Genomic DNA, 19,968 nt, shown 5'->3' on the forward strand with positions numbered 1-19,968 from the left:
CTTATTGTTACCTGGACAGGGCAAAGGCAGTCTGATGAAGGACTGTGGCTTTAGTAGCAGCAGATTTTGCATGATCCAAGTTCACGCTAGCCTGCGTCAGCGGCTGTGACAAAACACTGGTCACTTGGAGCTATGAACAAGAAGGACAAGCAAGATTATTTTCTGTCCAGCATATGAAGGCCACCTTGCAAGAGGCAGAAGCCCAATGGCAAAAAAATCCACATTTGGAGTCTTCTGTTCCTTGCCGCTGTTCTCTGTGTCTGTCAAAGACAAACCTCTTCTGGTTTTTACTATGTTTTTCTTCATGGTTATTTAAATTTGCAGCCTACCCTATCAGGCAGGCTCAGAGCACCCAGCATTTTAACATACACAGACTCTCCCCTGTCCCTCCAATAATTTCTCTTAACACATTCCATAAATACACTAGTTGAACCTTCAATTCCCAACCAAACATTTTTTCCCTTTAATCCATCCAACGTAATCATGGGAGGCTCCCCCATCAACATTCATTTCTCATTCTGTCATCCTACCCTTCCTAATTTTCCCCAGGTCTCCAAACTGACATCACTTGCCCTTGTTGCTCATCTACATTTCTCAGCCCTCACAACTGCCTCCCCTGTGAACACAGCTGACTCCCAAACAGCCACCTGAAAAGCAGCCACTGGTAACTTTGAGGGAGAAGATGATACTTTGCACTGGTGAGTTACTGCTAGGGAGTGTATGGAACCCTTCCTCCATGCAAGTCTGATTGTCACTGTAAAAACAATAGAATAGCCCTTAATGGAGAGGTACAGTGGCTTAGGGGTCGAGCATCTGCTTGGTAAGCAGAAGGTCCCAGGTTCAATCCCCAGCATCTCCAACTAAAAAGGGTCCAGGCCAGGGGTGGCCAATGGTAGACTTTTTTTTGCCTACAGCTCCTATCAGCCCCAGCCATTGGCCACGCTGGCTGGGGCTGATGGGAGTTGTAGGCAAAAACATCTGGAGAGCTACCGTTGGCCACCCCTGGTCCATGCAATTAAGTGTGAAAAACCTCAGCTTGAGACCCTGGAGAGCTGCTGCCAGACTGAGTAGACAACACTGACTTTGATGGACCAAGGGTCTGATTCAGTATAAGGCAGCTTCATATGTTCATATGACTAATAGCCACCTCACAGAGCTGTAGTTCATGGCAACTAATTAACTGCAGGTTATGCCAGATAAGCTACAGGTCTTCAACCTTTTTTGACCTGCAACCTACCAAGCCGCAAGTATGTTACAGGAAGTCAAGGTTATGACCTCACGGGTATCATGACCAGGACCTTCGCAACATTCCCAGAGAGAGGAGGACAGAAAACATAAGCTGAACATCAAGAAGTGTACCATTGTGAAAAATGAAACATGAGAAAGAGCCATTGAGAAATCCTCCACACCAGCAAGTAATCTTGCCTCACTTTCTTGCTCCTTCTGCATGTGCAAAGAGAAGCAGGAGACACAGTGCCCTGGTTCTCTATGCATGAGCATAGGCAACCAAACTCATGGCAATTCTGGATGCACTTGCAATGCAGCAGTCTCAACCCATGGGTTTATGGGTTTATTTTATTTATATACCACCTTTTTCACTAAGACTTAAAGCGGATTACATACTGTGAATCAGTACAAAAACAAAATACAGAATAAGAACATAAGAAAAGCCATGTTGGATCAGGCCAATGGCCCATCCAGTCCAACACTCTGTGTCACACAGTGGCCAATATGTGTGTGTGTATATATACACATATACACACACACACACATACATACATATACACACATATATATACACATATACACACACATATAGAATGAGGAGACATCTAACAAACAATGTAATAGGACTAGGACTGTGGTAATCTGGAACAAGGTACAAGTACTAAGCAGGACCAGAGAATGGCTCTTAACAACTGGACATTTTGGAGAACATTAATTCATTGGGTCACCAAAAGTCAGAAGTGACTTCTTGATGACACTTAACATGCATTAAGCAGAGCATAATGCAATGAAAAAAAATATTGCATAACAAGAAATATCACGTAGTAAGCACAATAAAAACATACAGCATGAGATAGTTTACAGTATGGTCCACAGTCCCATTCTTTCTACTGAAATGTCTCCCTGAATCATTTTGTTGTAACACAGCCTTCTCCCTTTAAAAAATGCCTTCCTGAACAGTTCTGTTTCAAATAGTTTGTTGAATACGAGGTACCATCAGGAGAAGGTCTACAATATTGTGAATAAAATATGGTAAAGAATTTTCCAGTTTCACTTAAAACCTGTGTGTCAGAGAGTTATTCCACAGGTTAATGATACATTTCTATGAGTTCTGCATACAAGTTTTATATAGAACACCTCAGCCATGCTCGAGTACTTGTGCTCCGAAAGTATGATACTATTACTGCTAGATGGCATGTGTGGTGTAGCACCTTTACTGCTAGAATCAATGGGCATAGTGGTTAAGAGCAGTGGACGCTAATCTGGGAGAACTGGGTTTGATTCCCCACTCCTTCACAGGAAGCCTGCTGGGTGACCTTGGGCGAGTCATGGTTCTCTCAGAAATCTCTCAGCCCCAGCTACCTCACAAGGTACCTCTTGTGGGGAGACGAGGGGAATGTGATTATAAGCCACATCGAGACTCCTTTGGATAGAGAAATGAGAGGTATAAAAACCAACTCCAGAACAGACTGAGCACTCGCAAATATGTTGGACTGCAAAGGAAAATTCTAGTTCATCCCAGTAAATAGGCCTCAGTCCCAAAGAATGTTGTCAGTCTCTGGTTTAAGAGCTGCATTTGGTATTATCCTACCCATGCAGAAGTCTGATTAGGAGTCAAATAAATTAAGCAGATCCTGCGTGGATTAGGATCAGGGAGCCCCAGGTTCAAATCCCCACTCTGTCATGGTTGGGCGGCCATGGGCCAGTCACTCTCTCTCTCATTCTATTCACAGGGTTGTTCTGCAGATAAAATGGAGGAGGGGAGAATGGTGTAAAGCTACTTTGGGGTTCCCCTTAGGGAGAAAAGCAGGGCATAAATAGCAAACCCCCCCAACCCCTAACCACTCACCCTAAGAATGGGCTGATGGTGAGACACAGCTGCAGGCCCATCAGGGACTACAATGACTGGCAAGTGATAACGATTCTGGGAAAGGGCTGCTGCTGCACAAGCCACGCTGAAGGCTTCAGAAAGAATCTCAAAGTTCTTCTTGCTGAAAACTGCATTCACCAGCTGGATGATCTGATCCTGAAAACGGCAGAAAACAAAGCAAGTCAATTCAGAGAAAGCCAAATGATTCTGCTCAAATGGCTTCCTTTCATGCAAGAAAGAGGAGGTGAAAGACACAAGGGAAGACACTGGCCAAGGAGTTCAGAAAGAAGAGGGGAATTTAGCAAGGAAGAAAATGCTTGGTGGACTCCTCTATTGCTCCATGTTTCTGGGATCCACCCTTCAAGACACCTTTTTTTTTTGAGAGAGAGAAAGAATTCACCGACACCCACTTTACTAATATAGTAACAAAGATGTCCTCTCTGGGGTCGCTGAAATACCAATATGAAGTCCCCCAGTGCAGCTCTGTGAGCTGTAGCTCATTTAACCTGCTGAAGTCTCAGATCTGCAGGCTAGAATCTGAGTCTGGTTGCTTTGATTACTGCCTGGTAGAGGGGAGTCTTGTGTGTTCTGTTTTCATATCACCTGTAAGAGCTTCTAGCACATATCCTACTATTCTGTTAAGCAGCATTCAACACCTTCCTTCAGCCTAAGGAATTTTCCTCTCCTGGAGGAAGTGCCACTCCAGTCAGAGGAGGGCTTCAGATTTCTCTGACCTAAATGGTAGGATACATGCAGCTATTAGGGAAGAGGGCTTTATTGACTTGAGCAATGACAGGCCCCAGGTTAAGTGTTCTGACTGAAGAAGAGTTGGTTTTATACCCCACTCTTCCCTACCTGAAAGAGTCTTGCAGCAGCTTACAATCACCTTCCTTTCCTCTCCCAGCAAACAGTCACCCTGTGAGGCAGGTGAGGCTGAGAGAGTTCTGTGAGAACTATGACTGACCCAAGGTCACCCAGCTGGCTTTAAGTGGAGGACTGGGGAACCAAACCCAGTTCTCCAGATTACAGTCCCCCACTCTTAACCACTACACCAAGCTGAATTTCAGGTGTATGGCTGACTAGTTCCCAACAAGGAGTCAAATAAATGTTTGAAACGTTGGGAAATTTGGAAGTCAGCTTCCTAATAAATTGTTATCACATACATTGCTTGTACTCCTAATAAACTGTTCTCACACACTTGTGCTCCCTCATATTTCTTCAAGCCCAGCATCCAAGTTCCAGCTGTTTTATTAGAAACAAATGCTAAAGCTCAATAAACCCTTTGCACAACAAAGGGACAAAGTAAGTTCTTTGCTACATGCTCAGGTACCGTCAAAAGCTGGTGGTTGAGTGTCTAGCTCCCCCCACTCCCTGTAGTGTCTCAAACCTTCCTGAGGGCTACACTATTTTGCCTCCTTTGAATGACAGCCAACAATGCAAAGAGGAAAGCTCAGAAAGTTGTGGCATCAATGCATGGAAGAGCTAGTTGTCTGTCTGTCAGTTCTGGAAACAGCTGGCTGTCAGTAGTGTCTTGTTTGGCCACAGCATTTCAGAGTTACTTTTAACAGTTATGTGGCTAAAAAGGCATTGTCTCATTCAGATAAAAATAGGTGGTGGGGAAATCACAGTTCCTGACAACTTAATTTATAACCAACTCTGAATAATTATCTTTAATTGGCCTAATTCAGGCAGGTTTTTTTAATGGATCATTTGATGTCTGGGAGCCTGTAATGCATCACATTAAGTTGACTGGAATGATGGAGTCAAACACGGTGATATGTAAAATGTTTCAGCATCATTTCATTTTGCAGAAACACTCATAAAAAGGGTCAGAGTGAACTCCACTTCCAGGTTCTGCTGCCCTTCCAGTCCATCATCATTTCTACTAACAATAAGATAGGCTAGGCATTAATTATACTAACAATCCAGAGGAATACAGCTTTGGTGATTAAGAGATTAACCTATGGGCGACACACCATCACATATATATAAAATGACTCAGTAGATGGCTTGCATAAATTCTTCTCTGGACAAGCTTTATCTATAGAACTTGTCCAGAGAAGAATTTATGCAAGTTATCCACTGGGTTATTTTACATACATACGAGTGTGTTCAATTGATCATCATGCATCACAGTTTAGCCCTGGCTTGTTATCTGAAACATGCTGTAGCCCTTCCTTTTAATTTTATTAAGTTTTTATTCCCATTCTAGATCTACTAAGATGCCCAAGCCCATGTGGAATTGGAACAGCCCAAACTTAGACAGTTCATAACATTTAGACACAAAGGTTGCTTTACATTAGAAATTATGAATTATCTAGCTTTTCTTCCATATTGTGTCCCCTCATATAACTGATTTGGTCATCTAAAATGAAACTCAAATGTGATTTGAAAAGCACAGACACATACACAGGTGAACAAGATTCCCCATCCCTTATAAACCATTCCAGACTGTTCAGAGTCACTTTTTAATCTCTGCTTCCTTTTTTGCCCTTTTCAGGGACAAGGAAGGACCATTAAAAGGTACTGTTACTGTCATTCCACACATGAAGTTGTCATCAGCTTTAACTACCAGTTTAGGCACAACCAACTTCTGCTGCAGGTATAGTTCTGCCTGCACGATACTCATTCTGATAGGAACTGATGGAATCTCGTCCCATCCTTCTTCCCCTGCCTGTGTGCATGCATTAGAATAAGCAATTTTTTTATCAGGCAGGAGGATGATCAGATGGGAGGTATGGAGTGCCTGATGTCTGTCTAGCACATTATCAAAATCCTCCGCAAATAGGTGCTGCAAATGGGTGTCAGTATACCCTTGCCCATGGATTGTAGTCATTAATGAGGACTGACTAACTTTTTTGCCATTCTATTGCACCAACAACTCAAAGGATTATTTCCCTCTTATACACACGCACTGCTCTGTGGTTTTCCTTTTATTCTGTGGTGTTCCTTTTCCTTTGCTCAAGTACAGCAGCAAGGGGGCTTCTACATGGCAGATTTCCCTGTCCCTGTACCCTAGTAGCAGCCAATCCCCTCCCTCTGGGCTGCCAGGGCTTTCTCAAGTTGTTGTTGTTTTAAAACTGGCACTAGCATAAACCCCCAGAAGCAGTGGGAAGAAATGGTTGCTGTGTGGACAGGGTTCGGGAAAATGACTACCTTGCAGGCAAGAAAATACAAATTTTCCCACCACACAGAAGGCATTTAGGATTTACTGAAATCGTTCCCAAAGCATGACAAGTGGAGATTTGAAAATGGGTATCAGTCCTAATACAACCCTTTAGCAATCACACAACACACGCGCTGTATGTGGACTGAAGTCACTTAGTACAGGTGTGGCCAAACTGTGGCTCTTCCACACATATTGTGTGGCTCTTGAAGCCCCCATCACCCCATCGGCCATCTTGGAGAAGGCATTTGTCTCTTTAAATCACTTCTCCAAGCCAAGCTAGCTGGCGGTTGTGAGAACGCATTTAAAGTTAAAGTTGCTTTCTTTCCAGCTCTCCTCCCTCTCCCGATCTATTTGCCTTCCTCTCTTCCTTGTCTTGCAGCTCTTAAACATCTGACATTGATTCTATGTGGCTCTTACGTTAAACAAGTTTGGTCACCCCTGACTTAGTATATGTGGACTATTGGGGTCAATATTGTTTCCTTTCACTGGTAGCCCTGTCTGTGCACCCCAAGATCCTCTGGCTTGGTGCAGTCAGTTCTGAGGAAATCCCTCTTTTCATATCAAACCAGTGATTTACTATCACAGTATGTTTCACCTCAGGCATTTGTAAGAGGCAGTAGCCTGGTTGCCATGAGAACTCTGGAGCATATTAATCCTGGTTCTCTTATATGAACAGTTTAGACTCACTTTTACTTATTATTTGATTTTGCTTGCTATTCTGTACCTTTGTTAGAAAATAAAGCTACTATTTGTTTAAGCATATGTCTCCTATTCTGTACCCTTGTTAGGAAATAAAGCTACTTTTTATTTAAGCATCTGTCCCATTCCTTTTTACATTTTGTGGGAGACTTATTTATACTACAGCACAGAGTTCTGCATACTCAAAAGATCTCCCATATTTATGTCTAATTCTATATGTGTAACACTCTCACACACATGCCCCAGCATGGGGACCAATTTGGCTAACAATATGTGCATAGATATACATCCCACCCATTTCACAGTTACAGTTCGTTATATTCACTTGCTACTACAAGCTAACATGACTACTCTTTTTTTGGATCACAATAACATTTTACTATTACAAGGCTATGAACAAGCTGTTCTAACTAGCGCAGAAGTTATATAATGGTGGTTCTGACAGATTTATGGAATCTATTCAGCCCTCCTGATCAAAAATTTTTTTCTGCATCTATAATAACTATTACTGTCATTTTTTTTCTTCCTAAACAGCTATATAGCACTGTAGATCAGAAAACAGGAGCAAAACCCAATGCATACCTCTTTCATCGCTGGCTCTGTCCCTACATGATCAGACAGCCTGTAAGTAGCAGCCACAAACAGAGCAGTGGCCTCAAGTCCTTCTTCAAACTGCAGATACACCCCTCCCAGGTCATCCAATCGGGCAACAAGATCCTGGAAGCAATTGGAGATGTAAGTGTGGTTACAATGCAGAATGTCAGTCACCATATCCATCTACCCGGCATGGACTTACATACTTCTCTCTCTCTCTTATTATTCCTGCCTCCAAAGGAGCTCAAGAGTGGTGTGCACGATTCCTCCTCCATTTTGTCCTCATAACAATCCTGTGAGGTAGGTTAGCCTGAGAGAGTCTGACTAGCACGTCACACAGTGAGCATCATGGCAGAGTAGAGATTTGAACCTGAATCTCCCAGGTACCAATCTATGTTCCAATTGCACTGGCGCTCCAATTATGGAATCCTATCCTTCAAGATAGCTGGCTATATCTATTTTAATCAGATTAACATCTTTTTATTCCACCAGGTATTTGGGAACAAAGGAAGGTTATGATAGCATCTGGTCCTCTATGCTGCAGTTTTTAGAACTTCGTTGGTGAATCTTAATAGTTTTCTACTGATATTTTGCTTAGCTACCTAACTCACACTGGGGCTGTTTGAGCTGAAGACCAAGATATAAAAATAAGTACCTCTATCTCCTCCACGATGCCACTCAAGTCTGCCTGCTGGGATAAGTATGATGCAGTCTGCAAAGCCTGAATTGTTCTGAAACAAGAAAAATAAGTTTGTGGGGAAAGAATGAGCAAACCTGTCAAAATGAGTTAATTTTAAACTACAATATGAAACCAAAGGCTTCAAAGTTTATTGTCTGTTGACATAAGGAATGCAAAATGCCTCAGAAAAACTGCTGAAAGAACAGATGCTGCACAACCAAAGTTATATATTGGGGTGGATCCTGATCTTATCCTACCATTCCAACAAGCAAGTTTAAAGCCTTCCTCCAACTTAAGCAACTCTTCCATTGGAAGAAGGCTCCTTGGAAGATGGCTGAACTTCTTCACTATGAAGTTGGAAGGATTCCATGTACTAAAGTAAAATGGGAAGGGCTGTGGCTCAATAGCTGATCCTATGCTTTACACGCATAGGATCTGATTTAATATTTCAGGGACAAACTAGACTTTTTTTTTCAACGCATAGGTCTACTAGTGGTTGCTAACCTGGACCATCATTTTGGGAGGCAGTGGATTTTGGAATGCCAGTTGCAGATAGTAGTGGGGAAGGTTTTGGCCTCTATGCCTTTTGCAGTGGACTTTAAAAGACATCTGGTTAGCCACTGTGTGATGCATGGACAGCTTGGCCTGATCCAGTGTTGGGCTTTAAGAATATGAAACAGTCCCAGTGGTTTTTCATATTATTAAAACTCAACACGCTGAAGCTTCAAGCACTGATTCTAAAGCCATTTACACCAACTCACAAACCAAAAAAGTAAGATTCTAATAACTAGAAGAGCCCCCATGAATCATGTAGGCTCCAGAAATAATTGCAAACCATAGTTTACCATCAGACAAATGGTCCTGTGGTCAACCTTTACTAAAGCCCACAAGCAATACAGAAGCAGAACAAACCATGTTAATTAACTACCTAAAATTATATATCTATTTAACCTAGTAAATCAAACACTGAGATGGGTTAGAGGTGTTCAGAGTAAACAATACACAAGACATCATAGCCCATGTTTTCATAGCAAAAACTATTTGTACAGTGATTCTTTGGTCAACCCCGGGCAATAAAAAATTTAAGAGTCTTCTGATTAGAAAAATGTTTTTATCAGACAATACAGGTTCCAATAAATCCAGGTGTGCTTGAACGTAAAATCTACCATGAAATAATACATTCAATCAAGTTAGCAGAGCAGGAATAAAATCTATGATTAGCTAGATGATTTTTGTATCTTCCTGTCATCATTGCAGATGGTAACATTTAATAAGAGCAGAGAACACACTCCATAGGCTTTAAGAAGATGATGGTATTAGATTTATATCCCGCCCTTCACTCCGAAGAGTCTCACAGCGGCTCCCAATCTCCTTTACCTTCCTCCCCCACAACAGACACCCTGTGAGGTGGGTGGGGCTAGAGAGGGCTCTCCCAGCAGCTGCCCTTTCAAGGACAACCTCTGCCAGAGCTATGGCTGACCCAAGGCCATGCTAGCAGGTGCAAGTATTTCTTGATAATCAATACCATCTATATGGTCATTAATCACTAAAATAGCTTTATTTAGCCTATAGGTTTTAAAAATGGCAGGAAGACCTAATGTGGTCAACTTCTCATCTTGCGTTTTTAGCCTAGTTTGAATACAAAGATCAGCTGTTAGGCTATAAAGGAAGTTGTTCTGATTACTAAGGAACAGAATTCAAATTCTGAATCTAAAAGCTGCTAGCCAGACCAAATGTATAAGTGACAGAGAACCAGCTTCTAATTTAAAAGTCACGGAGAGTGGCACATCCAGGCATTTTAAAAGTTGTTCTCAAAAATTTAAGTTGAATTAGAAGGAACACCCGGACTGATGTTGTGTATAAAAACTGATTTGTATCTTGTGGTTGCAGGCATATACTGTGCTCCAGCTGTAAAAAAGAATTTTAAAATTGCTCCAGTCTCCCTTTTGGACTTAGCTATCATTGGGTATATATGCAATTATTATCACCACAGTTTATCATCACCAATAATTCCTACATATTTACAGGACTGAACTTGTTCAATCTTATACATTCCTGCTGAATCAATTAATAGTGGCAGTTCCAAAGGTGATTGTTTTGGTTTATTAACATCTATAGTCACTTCATTTTCAGAAAAATATATGAATAATGCCCACAAGGCTTTCTTTAATCTCACTTTGTTAATGAAATAATTATCAGCCCATCCGCATGTAATAATGGAGACATTCTTTCACTGCCCGGTTTAGGAGTAGGTAAATTCTCGGCTTGTAAAATCTGTATTTCATTACTTAAATACACGTTAAATAGCACAGCAGCCAGCACACAATTCTGCTGTACGCCTTTACACACAGAATATCAGAAGGCAATCAAAATAATTACAACATAATTGCATTGTTGTATTATGATAACATGGTTTAAGGGGGGAAAAGGGCCTAGCGTCTTTGTTATACTTTTGGCATTTAAGTCAGTTTTTCACATGCACAGTTTTTGTTAAATGCAACCTGAAAATCAATAAAAGCCATATGTAGAACTCCTCCATGGCTTTTAACATATTTACATACAAGAAAGCATAGAAAATAACAATTTTCAATAATTGATCTGCCTTTTCCAAATCTTGAATGACACTGCAGGATCCTCAAGCTTCCATTCTCCTCCCCACATATGGTTAGATAATTAGCTATTTCTGCATTTGCACTGAAATCATGGTTTATTATTATGTCCCCAAATGCAAACTAAAGTTTTACTTATTTCTCTCGCGTACAGCCTGCTTTTCTCACTAAGTTTCAAGGCACATTACAGAGTACAGAAGGAGGGGAAAAAGTGTGTAACATTCAATATGCAATGCACTAGAACTAGGGATACAAAATTAAATCTGACATAGTATGAGCAATGCAGAATGGGGGATTACAAATGTACAAGGCAACACAGTGTCCTCTTGCATATGAAGATGCCCTTCTGGACTATTTATTCAGCTATAAGAATGGCATCCTGAACATTTCTGTTCTGCATGTTTTGCAGAATGATAGTACTGTGAGAGCTTCCCTGACTTCCTTAGACAGGCTGTTCCACAAGATGGAAGCCACTGCATTTGCTGATCTTATCAATTTGCAGTTAGCAACCTTCAGAAGGTTTTGCTTAGATGACTGAAGCTTCTGTGGCACAGCACAGCAGGACATGCAATCCCACAGATACCCGAGTCATAGGCCATGGAGTGCTTTGTAGGTAATAACCCAGTACCATGAATTAAACCCAGTAAGTGATCAGTAGCTAATGCTGCAACTGCAGGATGGGTGTCACATGCATATTCTGTCTGGCACTCAGTAGTAATCATGCTGCTGCATTCCATACCAACCAGTTTTCCCAGGCTGACTTGAAGGGAAGACCCATGTAGATGCATTACAGTAGTCTAAACTTCAGGTACTCATAGAATGGACCCATGTCACCAATTTGGTGGAGTTAAGGTAGGGGGACCAGCTGCTAGGTTAAATGAAACTGACAGAATGCTTTCTCTGCAGTTGCACTGGCTTGATTCTCCAGTAGTAACGCTGGGTCCAGGATAACCCCCATGCTCTTAGCTGAATCAGAAAGTGCCCACTGGATCCTATCAAACGGGGAAGCACACTGTTCAAGATCTCAGCCTTCCCAACTAGCATTACCTGTTTTATCAGAATTCAATTTCAACTTGTTCAACATTTCTATAGAATCAACAAGTGATCTGGATAAAACTCAACAGCTGGGTGCAATCAGCATACTGATGACAGTCTGCTCGAAAACCATTAATGATTGTACCTAAGGGCTTTACAGAAAGATCAAATAGTGTGGGGATAAGACAGTGCATGAATATTGGATAGAATATTCTTCTCTAGAGACTTTTTAAAAAGTAGAGGGTGAATGACTTGAGGAAATGTGCCCTTACTTCAGGGCTTTGTTGATGTGGTCCTTACAACTTTCAATGACCAGGAAGTACAAGAATCCATCATGGTAAGTGGATTAAAATGATCAATAAATGGACCAGAAGTTCTACTGGATAGCTTTTTCAAGTGGCACCAATGTATTAAAAACAGCATCCAGATCAGAATATGTGAGAGATTTTGGGAGCAATCCTAAACTGGTCTACTCAAAAGTAAACCCCATTTTATTTAATGGTTCTTACTCCTGAAACAGATTGCAATCCTAAGAAAATTCAGTGCTAGCACCATGGCTTCAGCAGAACTGTTTGCTGGGATCTGAAAATTCTCTAGGGCATTCTGGAAACCAGTAGGATCCATTCATCACCATGGATGGACCAATTTGACCAGCCTGTCCTCTTGAAGGACTACAGTGCCACATTCACTTGTGCCTTGAATAGGTAGTGGTCACATCAAAATATAGCCTGATCCTGTAGCCTCATGCTAGATCTTCTTCCAAAGATTCCATGCAAAAAGAAAAAAAATGACATCTAAGGTGTTTTCCCAGCATATTGTTAAAGCAGGGCTTGGAATCTTGATTTTCAGGAAGAGAACAAGCCACAATTTACTGATTCAGATTTAATGGGAAACTATGGTTTGCTGCAGAAGTGATAATATTCATTTAGATCACTGAATATGGGTGAAGGAGCAAATGTGCAGGCCCAAAGACTCCTCAAGATTCACTCAAGTATAGCAGCATTGTTTGCTGTTACATCTGAACCATGCCATTGTCCAACTCCCTGCTTTTAGTCAGACTATCAAATGACCACATATGGCATCAAATACATAACTCTCTATATGAATTGAATACATTATGTGCATAACAGACACAACAGAGCAGATATAACCATCCTAATTTTCAGTGGTAATGAATAACCGTGATTCCTTTAGCATTAACAAAGCAGCTAATATTCTGCCAAATGGAAACATTTTATGCAGATTCTTACGCATGGCAATAATCCATATACCAGCAAAGTAGTTCTGGAATTATACTTGGCATTAACTTATGGTACTTTAAGAGACTGTGCTCAAATTATCATTAAAACAGTTCTTTTAGCATCAAGCTGGGGAGAGGGATGACACATTCAGAGAAAAGGCAACATTCTGAATTAATCCATTCATGCACTCATAAAAATTACTATCACAAAGTAGAGAAACATTTATTTATGATAAAGATACTGAATCAACAGGCAGCTATGCTAATCACTGTATTTTCTGCAACACTTACGCCAAGACATTCTCTTCCTTGCTAAGGCGAGAGGTGAGGGCACTAAGAGCCTCTTGGGAAGCAAGGGGGAGCCCAAAGCCACTCAAAGCTCCAACAGCGTGGTAAATCTGGGTAACTGAAGAATCCTCACTGATAGAGGCAAGTAGCAGCTCTCTGGTCTCATTTGAAATGGCAATCTAAGAAACAAAAATGGATGAAATGTAAGGCTTCATTTTTTCACCTACTTATAGAGTTTTCATGAACTTCCAGCAGAAATGCCCAGCATTCCACCTAAGAAGTATTATCCAATGAGGGCAACAGAATCTTGGCAAATGTTTCAAATCCAAAAACAAGTTACTACAATCTGAGAAGCATGCAGAAGGAGCCCAGAGGTATATGCTTCCCTGCATGCATTGTAGGCTGGCCCCACCCCATGCAGGAAAAACAGTGGAGTTACCAAACGTATGCAGCAAAAGAGCAGGTTTCAAAGCTATATAAGACCTGAACTCTTGGAAGTCGATGACTCTGACAAAGAACAATCAACATCTTAAAAGCAAAAAAGAACATTCATATGGAGAAAGAACTGGCTGAACAACAATAACCCTATGGCTTATACCTATATGCAACCTATAAAGTTTCCTGACTATCACTACCAAAGTATCCAGCAAAACAAGATGCTAGAGGCAGATTTGGCTGCTCTTAGTCCCTGCAAGATAGTGGTTTTCATACTAACCAGGTGACATGATTGCTAGAAAAAATACTCTTCCTTTAAGATATACATTTAATTTCCTTTACCAAGGACTGAGCTTACCTCACATCCTGACAGTGCCTGGCTGGCCTGTGCAGCATAGAAAAGGGAATCCACACTGTTGGGGTCCACCTTGGATCTGATGAAGTTACATGCGGCCTAATGCAAAACAACAACAATTAAAACAAACCAACCACCCAATCACCGCCAGGCTGGTATTCTCTGAAGCTATTTAGTCCACTATGCCAGACTAACAGCAAAAACTGTTCAAATGCAATTTTGTTTAGCTTCACATGTGCAGTTCTCGCAACTGGTCAAGAGGCCGCAATTTTGGCTGGCGCCTTTAAAATTAGTCTATGAGGCCAAGATCTTGGAAGTATACTTCCAAGTTTCAGATACAGTGTCAGATCCTTGGTCCCCCACCTCCTCTGACTGGCAACAGCTTTCCACCATCAGGCAGAGAAAGGCCTTTTTCTGAGATCTTTTAACCAAAGATAAAAGGGATGAAACTGAGATTTTCCATGTGCAAAGCATGCCCTTTTCCACTGAGACACAGCTCTTTCTGGTGAGTCTAGTACTACCATGTGCTTTGTTCTACTGTGAAGACATCTTTTTTTTGTGTGGTGATCTGCACCTTTCTGCTGTAAGTTGGGTCAATCACATTAAGGTTTTTTTTTAAAAAAAATAATGCACCAAGAACTATAAACAATACTTCATTTAGAAAAGGGGACAAGGGCTGACACCTACTTAAAAAAACCTGCTTTGAATTTTGTAAGGGAAAGTTGTAGAGCTCAGTGATAATGAAAATGAATTCTGTAGACATCCTGAGGATCTTTATTTTTACTTTTCCATGCGCTGTAATTTTTTTTAAAAATTCCAGTTTCAAATATAAATTTCTTCAGAATTCTATAACTTGATTCACATTTACAAATACCCTAAAAGCCAGGATAACATTCCTTCGCATCAGGACTGTTCCTTGTGCAGCCTACTGTCAGGTATATTTACTGAGAAGCTTTCCCACTGTGTTGAGCAGGGCATATTCTCAGGTAACTATGCTTAAAATGGCAACCTCACTTGTAAACAATGCAAACATACATTTCTGCCCTGTTTTTGTGATGTTTTTATATTTTAATATGTACGGGTGTTAAATTTCTGTTGTAAACTGCCCTGAGCTTGCTTCCAGGAAAGGGTGGGATACAATCTAAAAATTAAATTGAGATAGTAAATTCCAGTGGCCATTATCTGCCATCCCATTCAGCAAAGTGTAAAATGAAACCTTCCTTCAACATAAGCAGTTGTCCCACAAGCAGCACAATTGCTTAAGCTAGAGGCAGGATCCTTAGGCGAGATTAATGTTTCAAACTCAGCTGAGCAGCGTCTTAGAATCTGAGCCACTGAAAGCAACGGCTGTTAGCTGTTGAGTCAATATGTTTATGATCACTCTGTACAGACCCAAGAACACTTTATTTCTCTTAAAATCTAATCTTTTGATTACAGATGTTCTGCACATACTGTGACAAGATTATCTTCAACAATCTACAAAACAAAAAAAGAGATACGTATAAAATTCACTGATTTGCTGCTTTCCACACAATGGCTTCTACATGCTCACCTTGCTTCACACTCTTATATTTCCCCGTTCATTCTACTCATACATAATACTCAGTGGGAACCGGTATAACATAGGGGGTAAAAAGAACAAGCTGTGATTTGGGAAGACACATGTAATTTCGAAAGAAGTTCCAACTTCTTCTCAGCTATGGATTAACCAGTAAGCCTTACTCAAGCTATTCTCTCAGTCTCAGAATTCTGCAGTATGAGAATAATAATACTGGACTATACGATAGAACCAAGATATTGAAAACATGTACAAATGAGAGCCAGTTTGGTGTAGTGGTTAAATGCGTGGACTCTTATCCAGGAGAAACAGGTTTGATTCCCCACTCCTCCACTTACAGCTGCTGGAACGGCCTTGGGTCAGCCATAGCTCTGGCAGAGGTTGTCCTTGAAAGGGCAGCTGCTGTGAGAGCCCTCTCAGCCCTACCCACCTCACAGGGTGTCTGTTGTGGGAGGATATAGAAGATTGTAAGCCACTCTGAGTCTCTGATTCAGAGAGAAAGGCGGAGTATAAATCTGCAGTCTTCTTCTTTAAGGTTCATGCACAAACACCAATTATATAAACAGTCTAATCTTGCTCAAGGGAGTTGCACAGTAATATAAGTACATAGAAATGTCCCTTACATTTTCTAGTGAAAGTCTACAAGCTAAGAGGAAATGCCTTATTTTCATTACACAAGGATCAAGATTTGAGTCCTGACCTGGATAGCTCAGGCAAGCTCAATCCCGTCAGCTCTCAGAAGCTAAGCAGGACCAACCCTGGCAAGCACTTGGATGGGAGACTTCCTTGGAATACCAAGAGCAGGAGACAGAGGCAGGCTGTATCAAGCCACTTCTCTGAATGTCCTCCTGCATGCACATGTGCTCACACAAACACAAAAAAATGCCCACCTGCTCACCCCCCCAAAATTTGAGCAATAAACAAAGCAACTGGAACAGCAGAAGCAGGGACAACAGAACTCTCGCCACCCCCTTTTCCTGCATGCGCCTGCTCTTTCTTCAACTTTTTCTGCCTGCAGCAGTTATATTAAATGTGATGGGAACAAAATCTTTTATCTGTGTAACTGAAATAATTTGCATAACATGCAAGTTCAGCTATCCTGGAATAAAACAAAACAATAGACACCAGGTAACATTTTGGCTCCATCTATTGGAAGAGTTCTCTTACAGCAGCTAAGAAGAACACAAATGAGCAGCTAAATCATTTCAACAGCATACAGCAGAAGACTCATATAATGGATTCATTTAAAATATGTCTTGAGGAAATGGCACATAATAACAAAAGAACTGAAATCTATCACTATAATGAAGGAACTGTCAATGAAGAATCAACTACAAAAGCCCAAGCTTGTCTTGGCTTCAGGCAGTGGTCTGCATGCAGTGAAGGAAAAAAAAAATTATATGCAACAAAGCACAGGGCTTTCTATCTCCTCCTCCTCCTCGCTCTGGAAAGACCCATATGCAAGAGTCTGCTGGTACCAAGCAGTACTACAGCTCTGCATCCTCTCCAGGACCTACTCAAACTATGTGGATGGCTAGAGATATGAAGGCCACCAAACAACTGGGGGGGGGGGGGGCAAATTTTCTCCAGACTTTTCAATGGGGAAAAAAATGAATGCTTGGGAAATACACACATACAAGCAAAATCATTGTAGCAATAGTCTTTGTTTTAAATGTCTATGGCATGAACCAAAGACAGTGCTGCAGTTCAGTCACACCACGTACACACAACAGAGGGAAGGTCACAGGTGCTCAATATGTGCCCAAGGCAAGTGGCAAACAACAGGATGAAGAACAAACCTAAGCTGGCTACAGTAGTAGTAGCCTTATACCTTTCTAAGTCCATTGATTTCAATGGTCTTGTAAGAGTATTCTTCTACTTACAACTACACTGTCAGTTATATAAAAAAAACCTGCTAACACTTCGTTGTGATATGCTTTCACCTGTTCATCAGTGATCTTCACGCCTAATTTGCTGAGTCCTACGATGGAGTAATAACTTCCTTCCAAATCAATGAATGGACGCTCCAAGGAAGCTTGTAGCCTCTGAACATCATGTTTTGTAAGATAATGGCTAGGAGTCAGAGCCTGTATCCTGACTACCAATATCAAGGCCAAGATGAAAAGTGAAAAAAAACCTGGAAATTAAAGAGACAGGGGAAAAGATTTTAATAAATGCTCTATGAATGTCTTCATAGAGTATATATTTCACAAATTCATTTAAAAAAACTTAAGTTACACACTTCAAATGCAAATATCTACTATGGGACCAATACATACTATTAGGCATGCAAAGATACCAATTTAATACTCCTAACATAACCACAGCAGGTTACTAAAAATGCTTTTAACCAAGACACATCTTAAGAACTTAAAACCAATTCAAACAACAGTGAGTACCCATGTTGGTCTACTCTGAAGGAATGTTACAGAGTTGAATAGCACCTTTAAGACCAACAATGTTTTATTCAGGCTGTGAGCTTTGTGCATGCACACGAAAGCTCACAGCCTGAATAAAACTTTGTTGGTCTTAAAGGTGCTATTCAACTCTGACTTTGTAACATTCAAACAATGTTCATTTAATGTCAGTTTCTCCTACATGAGATAGGAATCAGAAGTCCCCAGTTTGCCTCTGCCGTGAACCCCAGACCCATGCAAACTTATGTGCAGTAGACTCACAGAGGGGGAATGGAATTGCCTGCAAAGAGCCCTGTAGGCATCCAGGAGGCCTCAGCCAACCTACTGACTAAGTGCTCTGTCTATCAAGAAAGCACCACAGGCCTAACAGGCAAGGCAGCTGTAAGGACTGCTTATTGCATTTTTTTTTTACATTTACAGTCCGCTTTTTTAGAATTGCGGAATTCAAGACAGCATATATGACAGCTGCAAGGAAAGGGGGTGAGTCCTAAAGAGTCTCCCAGCCTATAGTGATTACCAGGGGTCGTTTTGTATTAAAATAGGGATCGTTATGCAGCTGCATCTACTATTCAATGGACAAGGTGAGGAAGAGGAGGGGGAACCGCCAGAAGGTTCAGAAAACTGGCCGTATCGTTTTATTAATTCATTTATACCGCATTTTTCTTCCCAGAAGGCCACCATTCTCCCCTCCTCCACGCGAGGCAGACGAGATGAGGCTAACAGTTCCTGGCTCCTATGAGAGAATGGGTCTTCCAGCTCTTAGTCCGACACTCTTAACCGCTACGCTGTTAAGTGCCTTCACACAGGACATAAGGGGAAGCAATGCAAGCGAAACACTCTGTCTCCTCAGAAATGCTAAATAAAACATTAACATTTATTTTTATTATGAATGATGACGAAGAACAGTGGGCTCATTCTAGTAGCAGCGAGGTTCCTGCCTTGGCCTCTCTTAGGACCAAGAATCGCCCTTTACCCCTCCACCCGCACAGTTAGGCCGAGGAACGGCTCACTCTCCACAGTCTGCTACTGCGGCCGCCACCTCAACACACGGCTTACCCGGGGCCGCCATCTCTGCCCTCGCCTCCACACCAAGGGAAGAAGAATTCACTTCCGCCAGGAGCTCTGGGACGTACCATTCAACGATAGTCCATGCCGGCCTCTAATCGAAAAGTCCGACACGCCGGTCTGGCGGCGGATCGACTGTGCTCAGGAAAACAGCTCGTCAAGTACAAGGCGGTGATACTGAGGTAAAGAGGCGCTCCGTGCCCGTAGTGGCTTGCTCCCCCGCCGACGAGCACAGGTGGTATATTCCAGCTCGGTTAAAGCTAGCGTAGGGAGGATCTCACACGGGGATGTGGCCTCCGCTGATTGGTTGGGGGCTGAATCATTCATTTGGAAGGGGGCAAATTCAAAGAGAAAGGCGGATGGAGTGGCATGAAGTAAGGGGCCGGGTCAGAGGCTATGTAAGTAGCTAACAGCGGTGTTTAAAGAGTAGAGGAAAAGACGGAGTGACTTTCAGATAGCGACCTGATTCTTAGGTTTCTGTAGCCTGCTGTGTATCTTTTTACGATCTGCTTCTTACACATGCAAAAGAAGGAGGGGGTGTGAATGGATTTCAGAATTTTGAGGGTGGACTGAATTCTCTTTTGCATAAAAAGATCCCTGTATATAGAGAGGAAGCTAGTTCTCCTCCTGTGATTAAGTGCAGGGAATCTTATCTGGAAGAACCGGATTGGTTCCCTATTAATCCACTTGCAGCTGCTGGAATGACCGTGGGTCAGCCATTGCTCTCA

The 19,968-nt window shown here is 41.7% G+C and overlaps 1 protein-coding gene across 3 annotated transcripts in view; it reads right to left on the reverse strand.

The window, feature by feature from the left end:
- Positions 1–19,526, reverse strand: part of RPN2 (ribophorin II) — a 48,267-nt gene extending 28,741 nt beyond the window's left edge. For 2 of the 3 annotated variants that reach the window (XM_060230910.1, XM_060230908.1), the window contains exons 1-8: positions 19,232–19,466; positions 17,702–17,895; positions 14,204–14,299; positions 13,414–13,589; positions 8,215–8,290; positions 7,548–7,682; positions 3,077–3,253; positions 12–130 (exon numbers count right to left, since the gene is read on the reverse strand). In XM_060230910.1, the coding sequence (XP_060086893.1) occupies positions 12–130; positions 3,077–3,253; positions 7,548–7,682; positions 8,215–8,290; positions 13,414–13,589; positions 14,204–14,299; positions 17,702–17,895; positions 19,232–19,244 (986 nt within the window). In that variant the 5' untranslated portion in view covers positions 19,245–19,466. Of the gene's footprint in view, positions 1–11; positions 131–3,076; positions 3,254–7,547; positions 7,683–8,214; positions 8,291–13,413; positions 13,590–14,203; positions 14,300–17,701; positions 17,896–19,231 lie in introns of all 3 variants that reach the window. The other variant, XM_060230909.1, reaches the window with a different exon arrangement.
- Positions 19,527–19,968: the final 442 nt, after the last annotated feature.

Source organism: Heteronotia binoei, chromosome 2 (assembly GCF_032191835.1).
Source record: "Heteronotia binoei isolate CCM8104 ecotype False Entrance Well chromosome 2, APGP_CSIRO_Hbin_v1, whole genome shotgun sequence".
NCBI classification, from domain to species: domain Eukaryota; kingdom Metazoa; phylum Chordata; class Lepidosauria; order Squamata; family Gekkonidae; genus Heteronotia; species Heteronotia binoei.